The sequence below is a fragment of the Ranitomeya variabilis genome, chromosome 1, assembly GCF_051348905.1.
Source record: "Ranitomeya variabilis isolate aRanVar5 chromosome 1, aRanVar5.hap1, whole genome shotgun sequence".
Lineage (NCBI taxonomy): Eukaryota > Metazoa > Chordata > Amphibia > Anura > Dendrobatidae > Ranitomeya > Ranitomeya variabilis.
Window position 1 is genome coordinate 497,749,450 of NC_135232.1, and position 20,212 is coordinate 497,769,661.

The 20,212-nt window shown below is 43.1% G+C and overlaps 1 protein-coding gene across 2 annotated transcripts in view; it reads left to right on the top strand.

The window, feature by feature from the left end:
- Positions 1-20,212, top strand: part of HOOK3 (hook microtubule tethering protein 3) — a 95,378-nt gene that overhangs the window by 36,787 nt on the left and 38,379 nt on the right. For both annotated transcript variants that reach the window (XM_077252159.1, XM_077252166.1), the window contains exons 4-6: positions 2,849-2,899; positions 3,460-3,592; positions 19,595-19,662. In XM_077252159.1, coding sequence (XP_077108274.1) covers positions 2,849-2,899; positions 3,460-3,592; positions 19,595-19,662 — 252 coding nt within the window. The remainder of the gene's footprint in view (positions 1-2,848; positions 2,900-3,459; positions 3,593-19,594; positions 19,663-20,212) is intronic.

Consider the following 20,212-nt stretch of genomic DNA (forward strand, 5'->3'; position numbering starts at 1 on the left):
TGCTGGTCAATTCTCAACCCTTCTACCTTCCTAATCAAGAAAATTTTGTCAAAAATTGGGCTGGGAAATGTTATTAATTAACTATTTTGTGTGACCTGACTCTATGATTTAAGAGCATAAACATTAAGGGTTTAAAAATTGCGTAATGTTCGTGTTTATGTGTGAAAAAAAAATCACGTCATATCGAACAAATGTTACCACTAGGGTTGAGCGACCTTTAGTTTTTTAGGGTCGAGTCGGGTTTTGTGAAACCCGACTGTCTTAAAAGTCGAGTCGAGTGAAATCGGCCGACCACAGTGAAAAAGTCGGGTTTCGGCCGAAACACGAAACCCAGTGAAGATAATTTTTTTTTTGTTTGTTTTAAATTATTATTTTTTTTTTTCTCTCTCTCTCTCTCTCTCTCTCTCTCTCTCTCTCTCTCTCTCTCTCTCTCTCTCTCTCTCTCTCTCTCTCTCTCTCTCTCTCTCTCTCTCTCTCTCTCTCTCTCAAAAAATCAATCTCAGAATCGGTGGAATCCATTAATGCGTTCTAAAGTTATTACCTCATAAAGTGACACTAGTCAGAATTGTAACATTTCTGCTGGTCATGAATATGTAAACAGACTTGGAGATATTTTGAAATATTTGTTTTTAAATAAAACATGAAAAATAACTTTAAAATGTTTGATATTTCCACTTTTAAACACTAGGGGGAGCTGCTGATGACATTTGCCATGAAACCCTAGTGTACAACTAGCTCACATTACGACTGCAGTATATGTGGGCGGGATCCGCCACATGTGTGATGTCACTCCTCTCCTCCCCTTCTGGGTGTTTGCAACAGGATAATAAAGGATGAAGTTTAGGATCACACTGCAAAGTAATGCTGACAAGTAGACATTGTCACCGAGGACGGACGGTAGCATCGTTTTTGTTAGTTCTCCATATAGTGCACCATACAGTGTAATGGCCTCATATAGGGCTCAATGCAGAATATAGACTAGAATCACAGTGCAGCGCCATTTTGATGGTGACTGCCCTGATCTACACGTGCTCTATTAAACTGAAGGAACAGCGACAACAGGAGCGTGGCGGTGAGACCACTGGAAAGTATCAGGGCTGCAGCTGTGAAGGGCCAGGCATAGTTATTTTGTGTAGAGTCAAATATGTTAGGGGAGGAGACATGGAATATGCTGTCTTTACCCCCCATCATATTCCCTGCCCTTTTCCCCTCATATTCCATGTCTCCCCCACCCCTCCTCATATTCCATGTCTCTCCTCCACCCTCCTCATATTCCACGCCTCCCCCACTCCTCCTCATATTTCATGTCTCTCCTCCACCCTCCTCATATTCTGTGTCTGTCCCACCCCCCTCATATTCCGTGTCTCTCCTCCACCCTCCTCATATTCCACGCCTCCCCCACTCCTCATATTTCATGTCTCTCCTCCACCCTCCTCATATTCCACGCCTCCCCCACTCCTCCTCATATTTCATGTCTCTCCTCCACCCTCCTCATATTCTGTGTCTGTCCCACCCCCCTCATATTCCGTGTCTCTCCTCCACCCTCCTCATATTCCACGCCTCCCCCACTCCTCCTCATATTTCATGTCTCTCCTCCACCCTCCTCATATTCTGTGTCTGTCCCACCCCCCTCATATTCCGTGTCTCTCCTCCACCCTCCTCATATTCCACGCCTCCCCCACTCCTCCTCATATTTCATGTCTCTCCTCCACCCTCCTCATATTCTGTGTCTGTCCCATCCCCCTCATATTCCGTGTCTCCCCAACCCTCCTCATATTCTGTGTCTTCCCCACCCTCTTCATATTCTGTCTCCTTCACCCCGCCCATATTCTGTCTCCCCCAACCCCCCTCATATTCCGTGTCTCCCCAACCCTCCTCATATTCAGTGTCTCTTCCTCTCATATCCCGTGTCTGTCCCACCCCCCTCATATTCAGTGTCTCTTCCTCTCATATCCCGTGTCTGTCCCACCCCCCTCATATTCAGTGTCTCTTCCCCTCATATTACAATTCACCACCATAGCCCTAATACTCATTAAAGGCTGCTGCATCCTGTTTCCGAAAGTTGACATAACTGCCACTGCCCGTGCTGTTGTCATTGATCCTGGTACTTACTGCTTCTCTGATCCATGCTCTTCTGTCCACCTTCTTCGGCCTCTGCAGCGACTGGTCTGCTGCAGCTTGTCCTCCTCACAACACAGGACCTGTTATGCCGGCAGTGTATGGTCACAGGTCCTGTGATAGAGGATAAGTTGGGCTATAATAAAATGACGCCCGGCCACACCTCCAGCTGTGAATTGTGCAGTCCACAGAGGCGGGCCCAGTTCACAGCTGATGTGGCTACAGTGTTGGAGATGGGGCCGGCGTCCGCTACTGTCTCTTTGCCCAGGGGCTGCCATATTTGCGGCTTGTCGTACAGGGACTCTTACACACCTGCAAAGTAAATTGTCAGCCCCCAGTGGCTGCCAGTGGCTGCATTAAAACATTATAAAAACCCAAAGCCCAAGAAATGGAATTCGGTACAATATTGGTTATAACCACACGTTTTGTAACATTTTTATTTAAATATAAAAACGTGGCACCTTCCGTTTACACTGCTCACATTTGCCCACTGGCTAGCCAACAGTTATTGTAAGTTGTATATCCCTTTTAGAAATAGACAGCCACATATCACACTGCTGTGATTCCTAAACCCTCGCTCCAATTAGAATGTGAGCACCCTCACATTAAAGCTGAGTCTGCACATATAACTGTATCCTAATATATGTTTTGCCAAAAATGCCTAGTCTTGTGTCACTGTCCAAATATTTCTGGAGCTCACTGTGATTCTGATCTCATTGTCTCCTTTTAGATCAGTAACCTGAAGAAGATCTTGAAAGGTATTTTGGACTACAATCATGAGGTAAGCACATTGCAATGCTGAAGATAATGGCAGTGCTTGGGCTATATTGTACTTATTCCCTTTGGAGTCTGAGACATTGAGGCTGGTTTTCAGGTCCCAGATGAGGAATAGCTACCCCACTAGGATGTTGGAGGGGCAATAAGTTTCCCTTTTTTTGCCTTGGGTGGGAATTCAAAATTGCTGGACAAATGTTGGTGTATTAGTCAGAGTAACACCAGTTGACTATTGCAGTTTCAGGAGCAATCCTCCAGGTTTCAACCTTGAGATCCCTGTAATACATAGGTCCAGGCACAGAAGGGACACTCCAGCGGGATTGTGTGCTGAGGTTTGCATGGGCCCAAAAGGTCCGTCTTCCGCTAAATAAACCTGTTGGGAGTGCGGCCTCTTTTTGGAGAGAGATGAACCATATCGTATTATTAGACTTTCTACCACTCCATTCTTGTTATTTGCGCGATAAAATGGAAACTCCTAACAGCTTACGTTTTATTGTTGCTGAATCATGTGCGTGCTTTAGGTCTTGTTCATATTTCCTTTTATTGTTCTATCCCCACTGCTTTCAGATTTTGGGACATCAGATAAATGATTTTGCGCTTCCAGATGTTAGTTTGGTTGGAGAACACTCGGACGCATCTGAACTAGGAAGAATGCTACAGCTTATTTTAGGCTGCGCTGTAAAATGCGAACAAAAGCAAGGTAATCCATGTTTGTCTGTATTGTCCTTTTGATATGCAGTTGTCATAAGTTTAACCCCTTTCTGACATTAGACGTACTATCCCGTCGAGGTGGGGTGGGCCCGTATGACCACCGACGGGATAGTACGTCATATGCGATCGGCCGCGCTCACGGGGGGAGCGCGGCCGATCGCGGCCGGGTGTCAGCTGACTATCGCAGCTGACATCTGGCACTATGTGCCAGGAGCGGTCACGGACCACCCCCGGCACATTAACCCCCGGCACACTGCGATCAAACATGATTGCAGTGTTCCGGCTTTATAGGGAGGCATTACGCAGGGAGGAAGCTCCCTGCGTGCTTCCCTAAGACCCCCGGAGCAACGCGATGTGATTGCGTTGCTCCGAGGGTCTCTTACCTCCTCCTCCCTGCAGCAGGCCCGGATCCAAAATGGCCACGGCATCCAGGTCCTGCAGGGAGGTGGCTTCACAGGGAAGCCTGGATCTGTGCACGTCAGATCGCCAATCTGACACAGTACACAGCAAAGTGTCAGATCAGCGATCTTACACTATAACATGATGCCCCTCCCTGGGGCAATGTTATAGTGTAAAAAAAAAATATTCACATGTGTAAAAAAAAAAAAAATCCCCCCCCCCCAAAAAAAAAAAAAAAAATTAAATCAAAATTGTTCCTATAAATACATTTCTTTATCTAAATTAAAAAAAAACAATAAAAGTACACATTTAGTATCGCCGCGTCCGTAACGACCCCACCTATAAAACTGTCCCACTAGTTAACCCCTTCAGTGAACACCACAAAAAAAAAAAAACGAGGCAAAAAACAACGCTTTATTATCATACCGCCAAACAAAAAGTGGAATAACACGCGATCAAAAAGACGGATATAAATAACCATGGTACCGCTGAAAACGTCATGTCATGTCCTGCAAAAAACGAGCCACCATACAGCATCATCAAAGAAAAAGTAAAAAAGTTATAGTCCTCAGAATAAAGCGATGCAAAAATAATTATTTTTTCTATAAAATAGTTTTTATCGTATAAAAGCGCCAAAACATAAAAAAATGATATAAGTGAGGTATCGCTGTAATCGTACTGACCCGAAGAATAAAACTGCTTTATCCATTTTACCAAACGCGGAACGGTATAAACGCCTCCCCCAAAAGAAATTCATGAATAGCTGGTTTTTGGTCATTCTGCCTCACAAAAATCAGAATAAAAAGCGATCAAAAAATGTCACGTGCCCGAAAATGTTACCAATAAAAACGTCAACTCGTCCCGCAAAAAACAAGACCTCAGATGACTCTGTGGACCAAAATATGGAAAAATTATAGCTCTCAAAATGTGGTAACGCAAAAAATATTTTTTGCAATAAAAAGCGTCTTTCAGTGTGTGACGGCTGCCAATCATAAAAATCCGCTAAAAAACCCGCTATAAAAGTAAATCAAACCCCCCTTCATCACCCCCTTAGTTAGCGAAAAATTAAAAAATTAAAAAAATGTATTTCTATTTTCCCGTTAGGGTTAGGGTTAGTGCTAGGGTTAGGGCTAGGGCTAGGGTTGGGGCTAAGGTTAAGGCTACAGTTAGGGTTGGGGATAAAGTTAGGGTTAGGGTTTGGATTACATTTACGGTTGGGATTAGGGTTAGGGATGTGTCAGGGTTAGGGGTGTGGTTAGGGTTACCGTTGGGATTAGGGTTAGGGATGTGTTTGGATTAGGGTTTCAGTTATAATTGGGAGTTACCACTGTTTAGGCACATCAGGGGCTCTCCAAATGTGACATGGCGTCCGATCTCAATTCCAGCCAATTCTGCGTTGAAAAAGTAAAACAGTGCTCCTTCCCTTCCAAGCTCTCCCGTGCGCTCAAACGGTGGTTCCCCCCCACATATGGGGGGTATCAACGTACTCCGGACAAATTGGACAACAACTTTTGGGGTCTAAGTTCAACTGTTACCCTTGAAAAAATACAAAACTGGGGGCTTAAATATAATTTTTGGGGAAAAAAAAAAGATTTTTTATTTTCACGGCTCTGCGTTATAAACTGTAGTGAAACACTTGTTGGTTCAAAGTTCTCACAACACATCTAGATAAGTTCCTTGGGGGGTCTAGTTTCCAATATGGGGTCACTTGTGGGGGGTTTCTACTGTTTAGGTACATTAGGGGCTCTGCAAACGCAATGTGACGCCTGCAGACCAATCCATCTAAGTCTGCATTCCAAATGACGCTCCTTCCCTTCCGAGCTCTGCCATGCGCTCAAACGGTGGTTCCCCCCCACATATGGGATATCAGCGTACTCAGGACAAATTGGACAACAACTTTTGGGGTCCAATTTCTTCTCTTACCCTTGGGAAAATAAAAAAGATCATTTTTGTGAAAAAATATGATTTTTTTTATTTTTACGGCTCTGCATTATAAACTTCTGTGAATCACTTAATGGGTCAAAGTGCTCACCACACATCTAGATAAGTTCCTTAGGGGGTCTACTTTCCAAAATGGTGTCACTTGTGGGGGGTTTCAATGTTTAGGCACATCAGTGGCTCTCCAAACGCAACATGGCGTCCCATCTCAATTCCAGTCAATTTTGCATTGAAAAGTAAAATGGCGCTCCTTTGCTTCCGAGCTCTGCCATGCGCCCAAACAGTGGTTTACCCCCACATATGGGGTATCGGTGTACTCAGGACAAATTGTACAACAACTTTTGGTGTCCAGTTTCTCCTGTTACCCTTGGTAAAATAAAAAAATTGGAGCTGAAGTAAATTTTTTGTGAAAAAAAGTTAAATGTTCATTTTTATTTAAACTTTCGAAAAATTCCTGTGAAACACCTGAAGGGTTAATAAACTTCTTGAATGTGCTTTTGAGCACCTTGAGGGGTGCAGTTTTTAGAATGGTGTCACACTTGGTTATTTTCTATCATATAGACCCCTCAAAATGACTTCAAATGAGATGTGGTCCCTAAAAAAAAAAAATGGTGTTGTAAAAATGAGAAATTGCTGGTCAACTTTTAACCCTTATAACTCCCTAACAAAAAAAATTTTGCTTCCAAAATTGTGCTGATGTAAAGTAGACATGTGGGAAATGTTACTTATTAAGTATTTTGTGTGACATATCTCTGTGATTTAATTGCATAAAAATTCAAAGTTGGAAAATTGCGAAATTTTCTAAATTTTCGCCAAATTTACATTTTTTTCACAAATAAACGCAGGTAATATCAAATTTTTTTTACCACTATCATGTACAATATGTCACCAGAAAACAGTGTCAGAATCATCAGGATCCGTTGAAGCGTTCCAGAGTTATAACCTCATAAAGGGACAGTGGTCAGAATTGTAAAAATTGGCTTGGTCATTAACGTGCAAACCACCCTTGGGGGTAAAGGGGTTAAAGATCATATTTATCCTCCTCCACACGATCGCAGGTCAGCAAACCCTAGTTATAGTGGCTTGTTTCAGATGCCTACTTTTTAGATAACCCATTTTTCCAACAAATGTTAACAATTAGATAATTTTAATTTATAATTCACTATCTCAAAATTCCATTTGGTCAGAAGATTAACCCCTTCCCGACATTTGACGTACTATCCCGTCGAGGTGGGGTGGGCCCGTATGACCGCCGACGGGATAGTACGTCATCACCGATCAGCGGCGCTCACGGGGGGAGCGCGGCCGATCGCGGCCGGGTGTCAGCTGCATATCGCAGCTGACATCCGGCACTATGTGCCAGGAGCGGTCACGGACCGCCCCCGGCACATTAACCCCCGGCACACCGCGATCAAACATGATCGCAGTGTACCGGCGGTATAGGGAAGCATCGCGCAGGGAGGGGGCTCCCTGCGGGCTTCCCTGAGACCCCCGGAGCAACGCGATGTGATCGCGTTGCTGCGAGGGTCTCCTACCTCCTTCCTGGCTGCAGGTCCCGGATCCAAGATGGCCGCGGCATCCGGGTCCTGCAGGGAAGGAGGTGGCTTACCGAGCGCCTGCTCAGAGCAGACACTTGGTAAGCCTGCAGCCCTGCACAGCAGATCGTCGATCTGGCAGAGTGCTGTGCACACTGCCAGATCAATGATCTGTGATGTCCCCCCCTGGGACAAAGTAAAAAAGTTAAAAAAAAATTTTTCCACATGTGTAAAAAAAAAAAAAAAAAAAATCCTAAATAAATAATAAAAAAAAAATATATATTATTCCCATAAATACATTTCTTTATCTAAATAAAAAAAACAAAACAATAAAAGTACACATATTTAGTATCGCCGCGTCCGTAACGACCCAACCTATAAAACTGCCCCACTAGTTAACCCCTTCAGTAAACACCGTAAGAAAAAAAAAAAAAAAACGAGGCAAAAAACAACGCTTTATTACCATACCGCCGAACAAAAAGTGGAATAACACGCGATCAAAAAGACTGATATAAATATCCATGGTACCGCTGAAAACGTCATCTTGTCCCGCAAAAAACAAGCCGCCATACAACATTATCAGCAAAAAAATAAAAAAGTTATAGTCCTGAGAATAAAGCGATACGAAAATAATTATTTTTTCTATATTTTAGTTTTTATCGTATAAAAGCGCCAAAACATAAAAAAATGATATAAATGAGATATCGCTGTAATCGTACTGACCCGAAGAATAAAACTGCTTTATCAATTTTACCAAACGCGGAACGGTATAAACGCCTCCCCCAAAAGAAATTCATGAATAGCTGGTTTTTGGTCATTCTGCCTCACAAAAATCGGAATAAAAAGCGATCAAAAACGGTCACGTGTCCGAAAATGTTACCAATAAAAACGTCAACTCGTCCCGCAAAAAACAAGACCTCACATGACTCTGTGGAGCAAAATGTGGAAAAATTATAGGTCTCAAAATGTGGAGACGCAAAAACTTTTTTGCTATAAAAAGCGTCGCTGGTTTCACACTTGCGTTTTTGTCTGCAGCGTTTTTTGCACAAAAAAAGCATGCGTTTTTCCCTATATTTAACATTGAAAACGCATGCGGTTTTTTTGTACGCGTTTGGTCGCGTTTTCAAACGCATGCGTTTTTTTTCTGCATGCGTTCATTTTCAGAAATACAACCTGCAGTATTTTCTTGCGTTTTTAAGCACATGCGTTTGTTTGCGTTAAAAACGCATGCATTTTTATCGAAAAAAAAACAGAAAACACACTGAAAAGCCACCCACCACCATCAAGGTGATAAAGGGATCCAAACCCTAACCCTAACTCTACCCCTAACCTCACCCCTAACCGTTTAATGAACATTTTCTGACAGTCATAGTGCCACGTATTTCAGTGCCACGTATTTCAGTGCCACGTATTTCAGTGCCACGTGTTTCAGTGCCACGTATTTCAGTGCCACGTATCACATATTTCAGTGCCACGTATCACGTATTTCAGTGCCACGTATCACGTATTTCAGTGCCACATATTTTAGTACCACGTATTTCAGTGCCACGTATTTCAGTGCCACGTATTTCAGTGCCACGTATTTCAGTGCCACGTATTTCAGTGCCACGTATTTCAGTGCCACGTATTTCAGTGCCACGTATTTCAGTGCCACGTATCACGTATTTCAGTGCCACGTATTTCAGTGCCACGTATTTCAGTGCCACGTATTTCAGTGCCACGTATTTCAGTGCCACGTATCACGTATTTCAGTGCCACGTGTTTCAGTGCCACGTATTTAAGTGCCACGTATCACGTATTTCAGTGCCACGTATTTCAGTGCCACGTATTTCAGTGCCACGTATCACGTATTTCAGTGCCACGTATTTCAGTGCCACGTATTTCAGTGCCACGTATTTCAGTGCCACGTATTTCAGTGCCACGTATTTCAGTGCCACGTATCACATATTTCAGTGCCACGTATTTCAGTGCCACGTATTTCAGTGCCACGTATTTCAGTGCCACGTATTTCAGTGCCACGTATTTCAGTGCCACGTATCACGTATTTCAGTGCCACGTGTTTCAGTGCCACGTATTTAAGTGCCACGTATCACGTATTTCAGTGCCACGTATTTCAGTGCCACGTATTTCAGTGCCACGTATCACGTATTTCAGTGCCACGTATTTCAGTGCCACGTATTTCAGTGCCACGTATTTCAGTGCCACGTATTTCAGTGCCACGTATTTCAGTGCCACGTATTTCAGTGCCACGTATCACATATTTCAGTGCCACGTATTTCAGTGCCACGTATTTCAGTGCCACGTATTTCAGTGCCACGTATTTCAGTGCCACGTATTTCAGTGCCACGTATCACGTATTTCAGTGCCACGTGTTTCAGTGCCACGTATTTAAGTGCCACGTATCACGTATTTCAGTGCCACGTATTTCAGTGCCACGTATTTCAGTGCCACGTATCACGTATTTCAGTGCCACGTATTTCAGTGCCACGTATTTCAGTGCCACGTATTTCAGTGCCACGTATTTCAGTGCCACGTATTTCAGTGCCACGTATTTCAGTGCCACGTATTTCAGTGCCACGTATTTCAGTGCCACGTATCACGTATTTCAGTGCCACGTATTTCAGTGCCACGTATTTCAGTGCCACGTATTTCAGTGCCACGTATTTCAGTGCCACGTATTTCAGTGCCACGTATCACGTATTTCAGTGCCACGTGTTTCAGTGCCACGTATTTAAGTGCCACGTATCACGTATTTCAGTGCCACGTATTTCAGTGCCACGTATTTCAGTGCCACGTATTTCAGTGCCACGTATTTCAGTGCCACGTATTTCAGTCACGTTTAGGGTTAGGGTTAGGGGTAGGGTTAGGGCTAGGGTTGGAGGTAAAGTTAGGGTTGGGGCTAAAGTTAGGGTTGGGGCTAAAGTTAGGGTTAGGGTTTGGATTACATTTACGTTTGGATTAGGGTTGGGATTAGAATTATGGGTGTGTCAGGGCTAGGGGTGTGGTTAGGGTTACCGTTGGGATTAGGGTTAGGGGTGTGTTTGGGTTAGGGTTTCAGGTAGAATTGGGGAGTTTCCACTGTCCAGGCACATCAGGGGCTCTACAAGCGCGACATGGCGTCCAATCTCAATTCCAGCCAATTCTGCGTTGAAAAAGTAAAACAGTGCTCCTTCCCTTCCGAGCTCTCCCGTGCGCCCAAAAAGGGGTTTACCCCAACATATGTGTTATCAGCGTACTCGGGACAAATTGAACAACAACTTCTGGGGTCCAAGTTCTCTTGTTATCCTTAGGAAAATAAAAATTTGGGGGGCTAAAAATCATTTTTGTGGGAAAAAAAAGATGTTTTATTTTCACGGCTCTGCGTTATAAACTGTAGTGAAACACTTGGGGGTTCAAAGTTCTCACAACACATCTAGATAAGTTCCTTGGGAGGTCTAGTTTCCAATATGGGGTCACTTGTGGGGGGTTTGTACTGTTTGGGTACATCAGGGGCTCTGCAAATGCAACGTGACGCCTGCAGACCAATCCATTTAAGGCTGCATTCCAAATGGCGCTCCTTCCCTTCCGAGCTCTGTCATGCACCCAAACAGTGGTTCCCCCCCACATATGGGGTATCAGCGTACTCAGGACAAATTGGACAACAACTTTTGGGGTCTAATTTATCCTGTTACCCTTGTGAAAATACAAAACTGGGGGCTAAAAAATCATTTTTGTGAAAAAAAAAAAAGAATTTTTATTTTCACGGCTTTGCGCTATAAACTTTAGTGAAACACTTGGGGGTTCAAAGTTCTCAAAACACATCTGGATAAGTTCTTTGGGAGGTCTAGTTTCCAATATGGGGTCACTTGTGGGGGGTTTGTACTGTTTGGGTACATCAGGGGCTCTGCAAATGCAACGTGACGGCTGCTGACCAATCCATTTAAGTCTGCATTCCAAATGGCGCTCCTTCCCTTCCGAGCTCTGTCATGCGCCCAAACAGTGGTTCCCCCCCACATATGGGGTATCAGCGTACTCAGGACAAATTGGAAAACAAATTTTGGGGTCCAATTTATTCTGTTACCCTTGTAAAAATACAAAGCTGGGTGCTAAAAAATCATTTTTGAGAAAAAAAATAAAAATTATTTTCACGGCTCTGCGTTATAATCTGTAGTGAAACACTTGGGGGTTCAAAGCTCTCAAAACACATCTAGATAAGTTCCTTAGGGGGTCTACTTTCCAAAATGGTGTCACTTGTAGGGAGTTTCAATGTTTAGGCACATCAGGGGCTCTCCAAACGCAACATGGCGTCCCATCTCAATTCCAGTCAATTTTGCATTGAAAAGTCAAATGGCGCTCCTTCCCTTCCAAGCTCTGCCATGCGCCCAAACAATGGTTTACACCCACATATGGGGTATCAGCGTACTCAGGACAAATTGCACAACATTTTTTGGGGTCCAATTTCTTCTCTTACCCTTGGGAAAATAAAAAATTGGGGGCGAAAAGATCATTTTTGTGAAAAAATATGATTTTTTATTTTTACGGCTCTGCATTATAAACTTCTGTGAAGCACTTGGTGGGTCAAAGTGCTCACCACACATCAAGATAAGTTCCTTAGGGGGTCTACTTTCCAAAATGGTGTCACTTGTAGGGGGTTTCAGTGTTTAGGCACATCAGGGGCTCTCCAAACGCAACATGGCGTCCCATCTCAATTCCAGTCAATTTTGCATTGAAAAGTCAAATGGCGCTCCTTCCCTTCCAAGCTCTGCCATGCGCCCAAACAATGGTTTACACCCACATATGGGGTATCAGCGTACTCAGGACAAATTGCACAACATTTTTTGGGGTCCAATTTCTTCTCTTACCCTTGGGAAAATAAAAAATTGGGGGCAAAAAGATCATTTTTGTGAAAAAATATGATTTTTTATTTTTACGGCTCTGCATTATAAACTTCTGTGAAGCACTTGGTGGGTCAAAGTGCTCACCACACATCTAGATAAGTTCCTTAGGGGGTCTACTTTCCAAAATGGTGTCACTTGTAGGGAGTTTCAATGTTTAGGCACATCAGGGGCTCTCCAAACGCAACATGGCGTCCCATCTCAATTCCAGTCAATTTTGCATTGAAAAGTCAAATGGCGCTCCTTCCCTTCCAAGCTCTGCCATGCGCCCAAACAATGGTTTACACCCACATATGGGGTATCAGCGTACTCAGGACAAATTGCACAACATTTTTTGGGGTCCAATTTCTTCTCTTACCCTTGGGAAAATAAAAAATTGGGGGCGAAAAGATCATTTTTGTGAAAAAATATGATTTTTTATTTTTACGGCTCTGCATTATAAACTTCTGTGAAGCACTTGGTGGGTCAAAGTGCTCACCACACATCAAGATAAGTTCCTTAGGGGGTCTACTTTCCAAAATGGTGTCACTTGTAGGGGGTTTCAGTGTTTAGGCACATCAGGGGCTCTCCAAACGCAACATGGCGTCCCATCTCAATTCCAGTCAATTTTGCATTGAAAAGTCAAATGGCGCTCCTTCCCTTCCAAGCTCTGCCATGCGCCCAAACAATGGTTTACACCCACATATGGGGTATCAGCGTACTCAGGACAAATTGCACAACATTTTTTGGGGTCCAATTTCTTCTCTTACCCTTGGGAAAATAAAAAATTGGGGGCAAAAAGATCATTTTTGTGAAAAAATATGATTTTTTATTTTTACGGCTCTGCATTATAAACTTCTGTGAAGCACTTGGTGGGTCAAAGTGCTCACCACACATCTAGATAAGTTCCTTAGGGGGTCTACTTTCCAAAATGGTGTCACTTGTAGGGAGTTTCAATGTTTAGGCACATCAGGGGCTCTCCAAACGCAACATGGCGTCCCATCTCAATTCCAGTCAATTTTGCATTGAAAAGTCAAATGGCGCTCCTTCCCTTCCAAGCTCTGCCATGCGCCCAAACAATGGTTTACACCCACATATGGGGTATCAGCGTACTCAGGACAAATTGCACAACATTTTTTGGGGTCCAATTTCTTCTCTTACCCTTGGGAAAATAAAAAATTGGGGGCAAAAAGATCATTTTTGTGAAAAAATATGATTTTTTATTTTTACGGCTCTGCATTATAAACTTCTGTGAAGCACTTGGTGGGTCAAAGTGCTCACCACACATCAAGATAAGTTCCTTAGGGGGTCTACTTTCCAAAATGGTGTCACTTGTAGGGGGTTTCAGTGTTTAGGCACATCAGGGGCTCTCCAAACGCAACATGGCGTCCCATCTCAATTCCAGTCAATTTTGCATTGAAAAGTCAAATGGCGCTCCTTTCCTTCCGAGCTCTGCCATACGCCCAAACAGTGGTTTACCCTCACATATGGGGTATCAGCGTACTCAGGACAAATTGTACAACAACTTTGGGGGTCCATTTTCTCCTGTTACCCTTGGTAAAATAAAACAAATTGGAGCTGAAATAAATTGTGTGTGAAAAAAAGTTAAATGCTCATTTTTATTTAAACATTCAAAAAATTCCTGTGAAACACCTGAAGGGTTAATAAACTTCTTGAATGTGGTTTTGAGCACCTTGAGGGGTGCAGTTTTTAGAATGGTGTCACACTTGAGTATTTTCTATCATATAGACCCCTCAAAATGACTTCAAATGAGATGTGGTCCCTAAAAAAAAATGGTGTTGTAAAAATGAGAAATTGCTGGTCAACTTTTAACCCTTATAACTCCGTCACAAAAAAAAATTTTGGTTCCAAAATTGTACTGATGTAAAGTAGACATGTGGGAAATGTTACTTATTAAGTATTTTGCGTGACATATGTCTGTGATTTAAGGGCATAAAAATTCAAAGTTGGAAAATTGCGAAATTTTCAAAATTTTCGCCAAATATTCGTTTTTTTCACAAATAAATGCAAGTTATATCGAATAAATTTTACCACTAACATGAAGTACAATATGTCTCGAGAAAACAATGTCAGAATCGCCAAGATCCGTCAAAGCGTTCCAGAGTTATAGCCTCATAAAGGGACAGTGGTCAGAATTGTAAAAATTGGCCCGGTCATTAACGTGCAAACCACCCTTGGGGGTGAAGGGGTTAAACACACCAAGTTGAATGTTCCTTTATATATCTTGGTAAAATCCTGAAAATTATGTCATGGCTAGTGTTGAGCATTCCGATACTGCAAGTATCGGGTATCAGCCGATATTTGCTGTATCGGAATTCCGATACCGAGATCCGATATTTTTGTGGTATCGGGTATCGGTATCGAAACAACATTAATGTAAAAATGTGTAAAAGAGAGAATTAAAATAAAAAATATTGCTATACTCACCTCTCCGACGCAGCCTGCACCTTACCGAGGGAAGCGGCAGCGTTCTTTGTTTAAAATTCGCGCTTTTCTTTCCTTTACGTGAGTCCCGGCTTGTGATTGGTTGCGTGCCGCCCATGTGACCGGGACGCAACCAATCACAGCAAGCCGTGACGTAATTTCAGGTCCTTCAGGATTTTAAAATTACGTTCCGGCGTTGTGATTGGTTGCGTAGCAGTCACATGGGCGACGCAACCAATCACAGCAAGCCGTGACGTAATTTCAGGTCCTTAAGGATTTTAAAATTACGTCCCGGCTTTGTGATTGGTTGCGTCGCAGTCACATGGGAGACGCAACCAATCACAAGCCGTGACGTCACGGGAGGCTGGACACGCGCGCATTTTAAAATGGGCGCGTGTCCAGCCTCCCGTGACGTCCCGGCTTGTGATTGGTTGCGCCGCGATCAACCAATCACAAGCCGGGAGGCTGGACACGCGCGCATTTTAAAATTTTAAAATGCGCGCGTGTCCAGCCTCCCGACTTGTGATTGGTTGACCGCGGCGCACAAAATGAGTGAGGATGAACTAAACCAAACAAGGGGAAACTGCCAATGTTGTCAAAACATCAATTGTTGCATAATAAGTTTGGTCGAATTTGCAGGATGTGTCTCACATTCCCATGTATCACCTCTCAGCTGATGTATTATACAAGCCTCCCGGCTTGTGATTAGTTGACCGCGGCGCAACCAATCACAAGCCGGGACGTCACGGGAGGCTGGACACGCTCCCATTTTAAAAAGCGCGCGTGTCCAGCCTCCCGTGACGTCACGGCTTGTGATTGGTTAATGGCGGCCATGTTGCCGGGACGCGGACCAATCACAGCAAGCCGTGACGTAATTTCGTCACGGCTTGCTGTGATTGGTCCGCGTCCCGGCAACATGGCGCCGTGACCAATCATAAGCCGGGACGTCACTGGAGGCTGGACACGCGCGCTTTTTAAAAAGCGCGCGTGTCCAGCCTCCCGTGACGTCACGGCTTGTGATTGGTTAATGGCGGCCATGTTGCCGGGACGCGGACCAATCACAGCAAGCCGTGACGTAATTTCGTCACGGCTTGCTGTGATTGGTCCGCGTCCCGGCAACATGGCCGCCCTGACCAATCACAAGCCGGGACTTCACGTAACCAAGTAAAAGCGCGAATTTTAAACAAACAACGCTGCCGGTTCCCTCGCTGAGGTCCAGGCTGCGTCGGAGAGGTGAGTATAGCGATATTTTTTATTTTAATTCTTTCTTTTACACATTTATATGGATCCCAGGGCCTGAAGGAGAGTTTCCTCTCCTTCAGACCCTGGGAACCATCAGGAATACCGTCCGATACTTGAGTCCCATTGACTTGTATTGGTATCGGGTATCGGTATCGGATTAGATCCGATACTTTGCCGGTATCGGCCGATACTTTCCGATACCGATACTTTCAAGTATCGGACGGTATCGCTCAACACTAGTCATGGCTCTAAAGGCTTCTGATAGCCTAATTAACATAATTTGAATTGATCAAAAGTGTACATGTGGCAGTATATTTCACTGAATTCAGTTTTTGTGTTCAATTTATTATTTATATACCATATATGTTTTCATATGCATGTGAATATCATCCGTATTAAAAATGGAAAAAAAAAAAAAAAGAAATCTTGCAGTCTTCCCACTGGCCATTAGTTGTGCTTTTTTTTTTTTTTTAAGACTCTGTTGTTTCAGAAAGTTCACATGTACATTAGCCACAATAAAGTCAGTCCCTCTCTTTTATATTGAAGTATCTAATGAGCGTGTGCAAAGGTCACTGTGAGACTTAGGGTATGTGCACACGTTGCAGATTACCTGCGGATCCGTATAGTTTTTTGCGGTGCAGAAACGCTGCAGATCCGCAAGTGATTTACAGTACAATGTAAATCAATGTGAAAAAAAACCCCGCTGTGCTAATAGTGCGGAAAATTCCATGCGGAAACGCTGCGGATTCAAAGAAGTACCATGTCACTTGTTTTTTGCGGATCTGCAGCGTTTTTGTACCCATTCCATTATAGAAATCCGCAAGGGTAAAAAACGCTCCAAAAACGCACAAAATCCACGACAAATCCGCACCTGCGTTTTCTGCCAAGAGATGCAGAATTCGCACCAGAAATTCCTAAGCCTAATCCGCAACGTGTGCACATAGCCTAAAGAGGCAGACAAAGAAGGCACCACTGTAATTATCCAAATTAAAGTGTATGTGCCCATGGATTAAGTAACCGAGGTTCAATACAATAAGCAATATAATCCAACCTGAAAAAATGTAGACATTGAACCACTATAATATATAAAATATAATTTGATTAAATTTACAAAACAAACAGGTTGCTAAAAAAGGTGATTCTTAAAAAATGGGAAAATCAGTAGGTGGCGCCACAATTCAATTTGCATTGCAGGAGGAAAATGTATGTAATCATAGGTTAAATCCCACAATAAAGAATAATAGTTAAGTCCATTCTTTAGTACATATATACATGCTTTCAATAACTTGCGACAGTCATAATAGAACAAATAGTGTAAGGCTGTGTGCACATGTAGCAGATTTTTCGCATTTTTTTCGCTATAAAAACGCTATAAAACCGCAAAAAAAACCGCTCACATTAAGCATCCTATTTAATAGAATGCAATCCGCATTTTTTGTGCACATGCTGCGTTGTTTTCCTGAGCGGAATCACATTCCAGAAAAAAATGCAGCATGTTCATTAAATTTGCGGAATCGCGGGGATTCCGCACACCTAGGAATGCATTGATATGCTTACTTCCCGCATGTGGCAATGCCCACCATGCGGGAAGTAAGCAGATCATGTGCGGTTGGTACCCAGGGTGGAGGAGAGGAGACTCTCCTCCACGGACTGGGCACCATATAATTGTTAAAAAAAAAAGAATTAAAATAAAAAATAGTGGTATACTCACCTTCTGATGGCCCCGGAGTCTTCCCGCCTCTCAGCGGTGCACGCGGCGGCTTCCGTTCCTATAGATGCTTTGTGTGAAGGACCTGCGATGACGTCGCGGTCACGTGACCGTGACGTCATCGCAGGTCCTGCACACAAAGCATCTATAGGAACGGAAGCCGCTGAGATCGGCTGCCTTCGAAAGGTGAGAATAACCATTTTAAAAAATTTTTTTTTTATTATTTTTAACATTCTATCTTTTACTATTGATGCTGCATAGGCAGCATCAATAGTAAAAAGTTGGTCACACTTGTCACTATGTTTGACAAGTGTGACCAACCTGTCAATCAGTTTTCCAAGCGATGCTACAGATCGCTTGGAAAACGCTAGCATTCTGCAAGCTAATTATACTTGCAAAACGCTAGTTTTTAGCAGGAATACGCTTGCCAATTCCGCATGCGATATACCTGCGGCAGGAGTTGCAGAATTGCCGCGGAAATTTCCGCTGCAATTCTGCGACGTGTGCACTTAGTCTAAAGGTATTTTAGTTGTAATAATTTATAACCATGATTAATAGTAGGTAGATTGCCATAAAATGGCTGCCGTGGGACATAAGTCATAAAATAGAATAAGTAAAGGGGAGGGAGAAACATATTGTAATTACCTCCAGTAGAGACTGGTGCCAAGTCCCGACATACATTTCAACATTTAAGTCTTCTTCTGGGGGTCATTGTGAAAAGAGGGTGAGGAGGGTCAGCTGTGACATTGATTGTTGGATCCTGGGTTATCAGCTGTGCATGTGTTACCTGTCATTATAAGGCCACGCTCACACTATTGGTCAGTATTTGGTCAGTATTTTACCTCAGTATCTGTAAGCCAAAACCAGGAGTGGAACAATCAGAGGGAAAAGTATAATAGAAACATGTCACCACTTCTGTATTATCACCCACTCCTGGTTTTGGCTTACACATACTGAGGTAAAAAACTGACTGTGAACGTGGCCTAATATTACATCTGCTGCTAAGTCTAAAAAAGCCCCAGTGGCCAGTGTAAAAATTACTAATTTTATTTTTCATGATATGAAAAAAAGGGCAACGTTTTTGAAAATACATGTAACACAAAAACCTGATTTAAAAAATAGGTAATTTTCTTATTGTAGCTTCCATTTTAAGACTGGTCTTCAAGGCCCGTTTGCCTCTTTGGCGTCATTGGAAAATCAAAAATTGGTCAGCATGTTAGAAAAAGAATTGTGGACCTCCACAGGTTAGATACATCTTAGTGATTACAGAAGGTAACCCTATATGTACCTATTAAAAGAACAATTTTATTAATTTCAATATTAAACCACTCAAATATATACTCAACAAAATAATTTTTGACATGTATAGGAAGGAGAAATCAATTCACTTAGACGTCCACTAACTGGCTATATTCCTCAAGGGAGTACGTATGTATGTATCTATCTAGTCCAGTAGTGGAGGTTTTGAGTCCTGGTTACCTCTATCTAAAATTGGTGATTTTACCAGTGGAAGGTCTCCCTAAAGAGAAGTATGACATTAATGTGCAATTGTTTATACTTATTTATTAGTAGGAAATTAGTAAAGCACTTTTCAAGGATTTCTATTAGGGAGAGCGGGGGTGACCATATCTAATTCTAGGGTGCCAGCCACCATGCAACACATGTTTTTGTCATTCTAGGGATCTTTTAGGGATCTAATAAATCTAGTAGGTTCCCTTGCCCTTTGTTCAGTCCCTACTTGGACTTCTGTATCAACATGACCTGAAAGGCTGCTCAGCAAGGGAGAAGCGAGGTTACAGTTTGCAAATGCCCATGTATGTGCTTGTGTCCCCCATTGTACATATATTAATGTATGTGACCTTTCTTTGCAGAGTACATCCAAACCATTATGATGATGGAGGAGTCCGTACAGCATGTGGTGATGACTGCCATCCAGGAGGTATGCCATCTTCCGGTATACTTTTCTTCCCTGTTTGCTCTTAATAAAGAATGCTGGCTAGTTTACCAGTTCCTGACCATGTACTGCACCTGCCTATTGGCTTTTACCTCTATGCTACGGAGGACTTAAAGGGATGTTCCTACAAGCAAAAGTTAATTTTAATCAATAGATCTTGGAATAATAATAATTTCCACATTTGGATGTATATAAATAAAATGTTCCTGTTCTGAGATAATCTTATAAACGTGCCCCTGCTGTGTACTGTGTAATGGCTGTGTCTGACAGTACAGGGATATGCAACAAAAATAAATCAGACCGCACCCAATACTGACATTGTCTCTATGGACATCGGGGCGCACGTCCACACCAGGGGGTCCATCCCAGTGGAAGAATCTACGATAGAAATTGAAGAGAAGGACAGCGCCACACCAGGAAGTGGCAAGCAGCAACACACTTTATTCTGCCTCCTGCGGCAACGTTTCGGTCCGAGGACCTTTATCAAGCAAGTGCTTGATAAAGGTCCGAGGACCGAAACGTTGCCGCAGGAGGC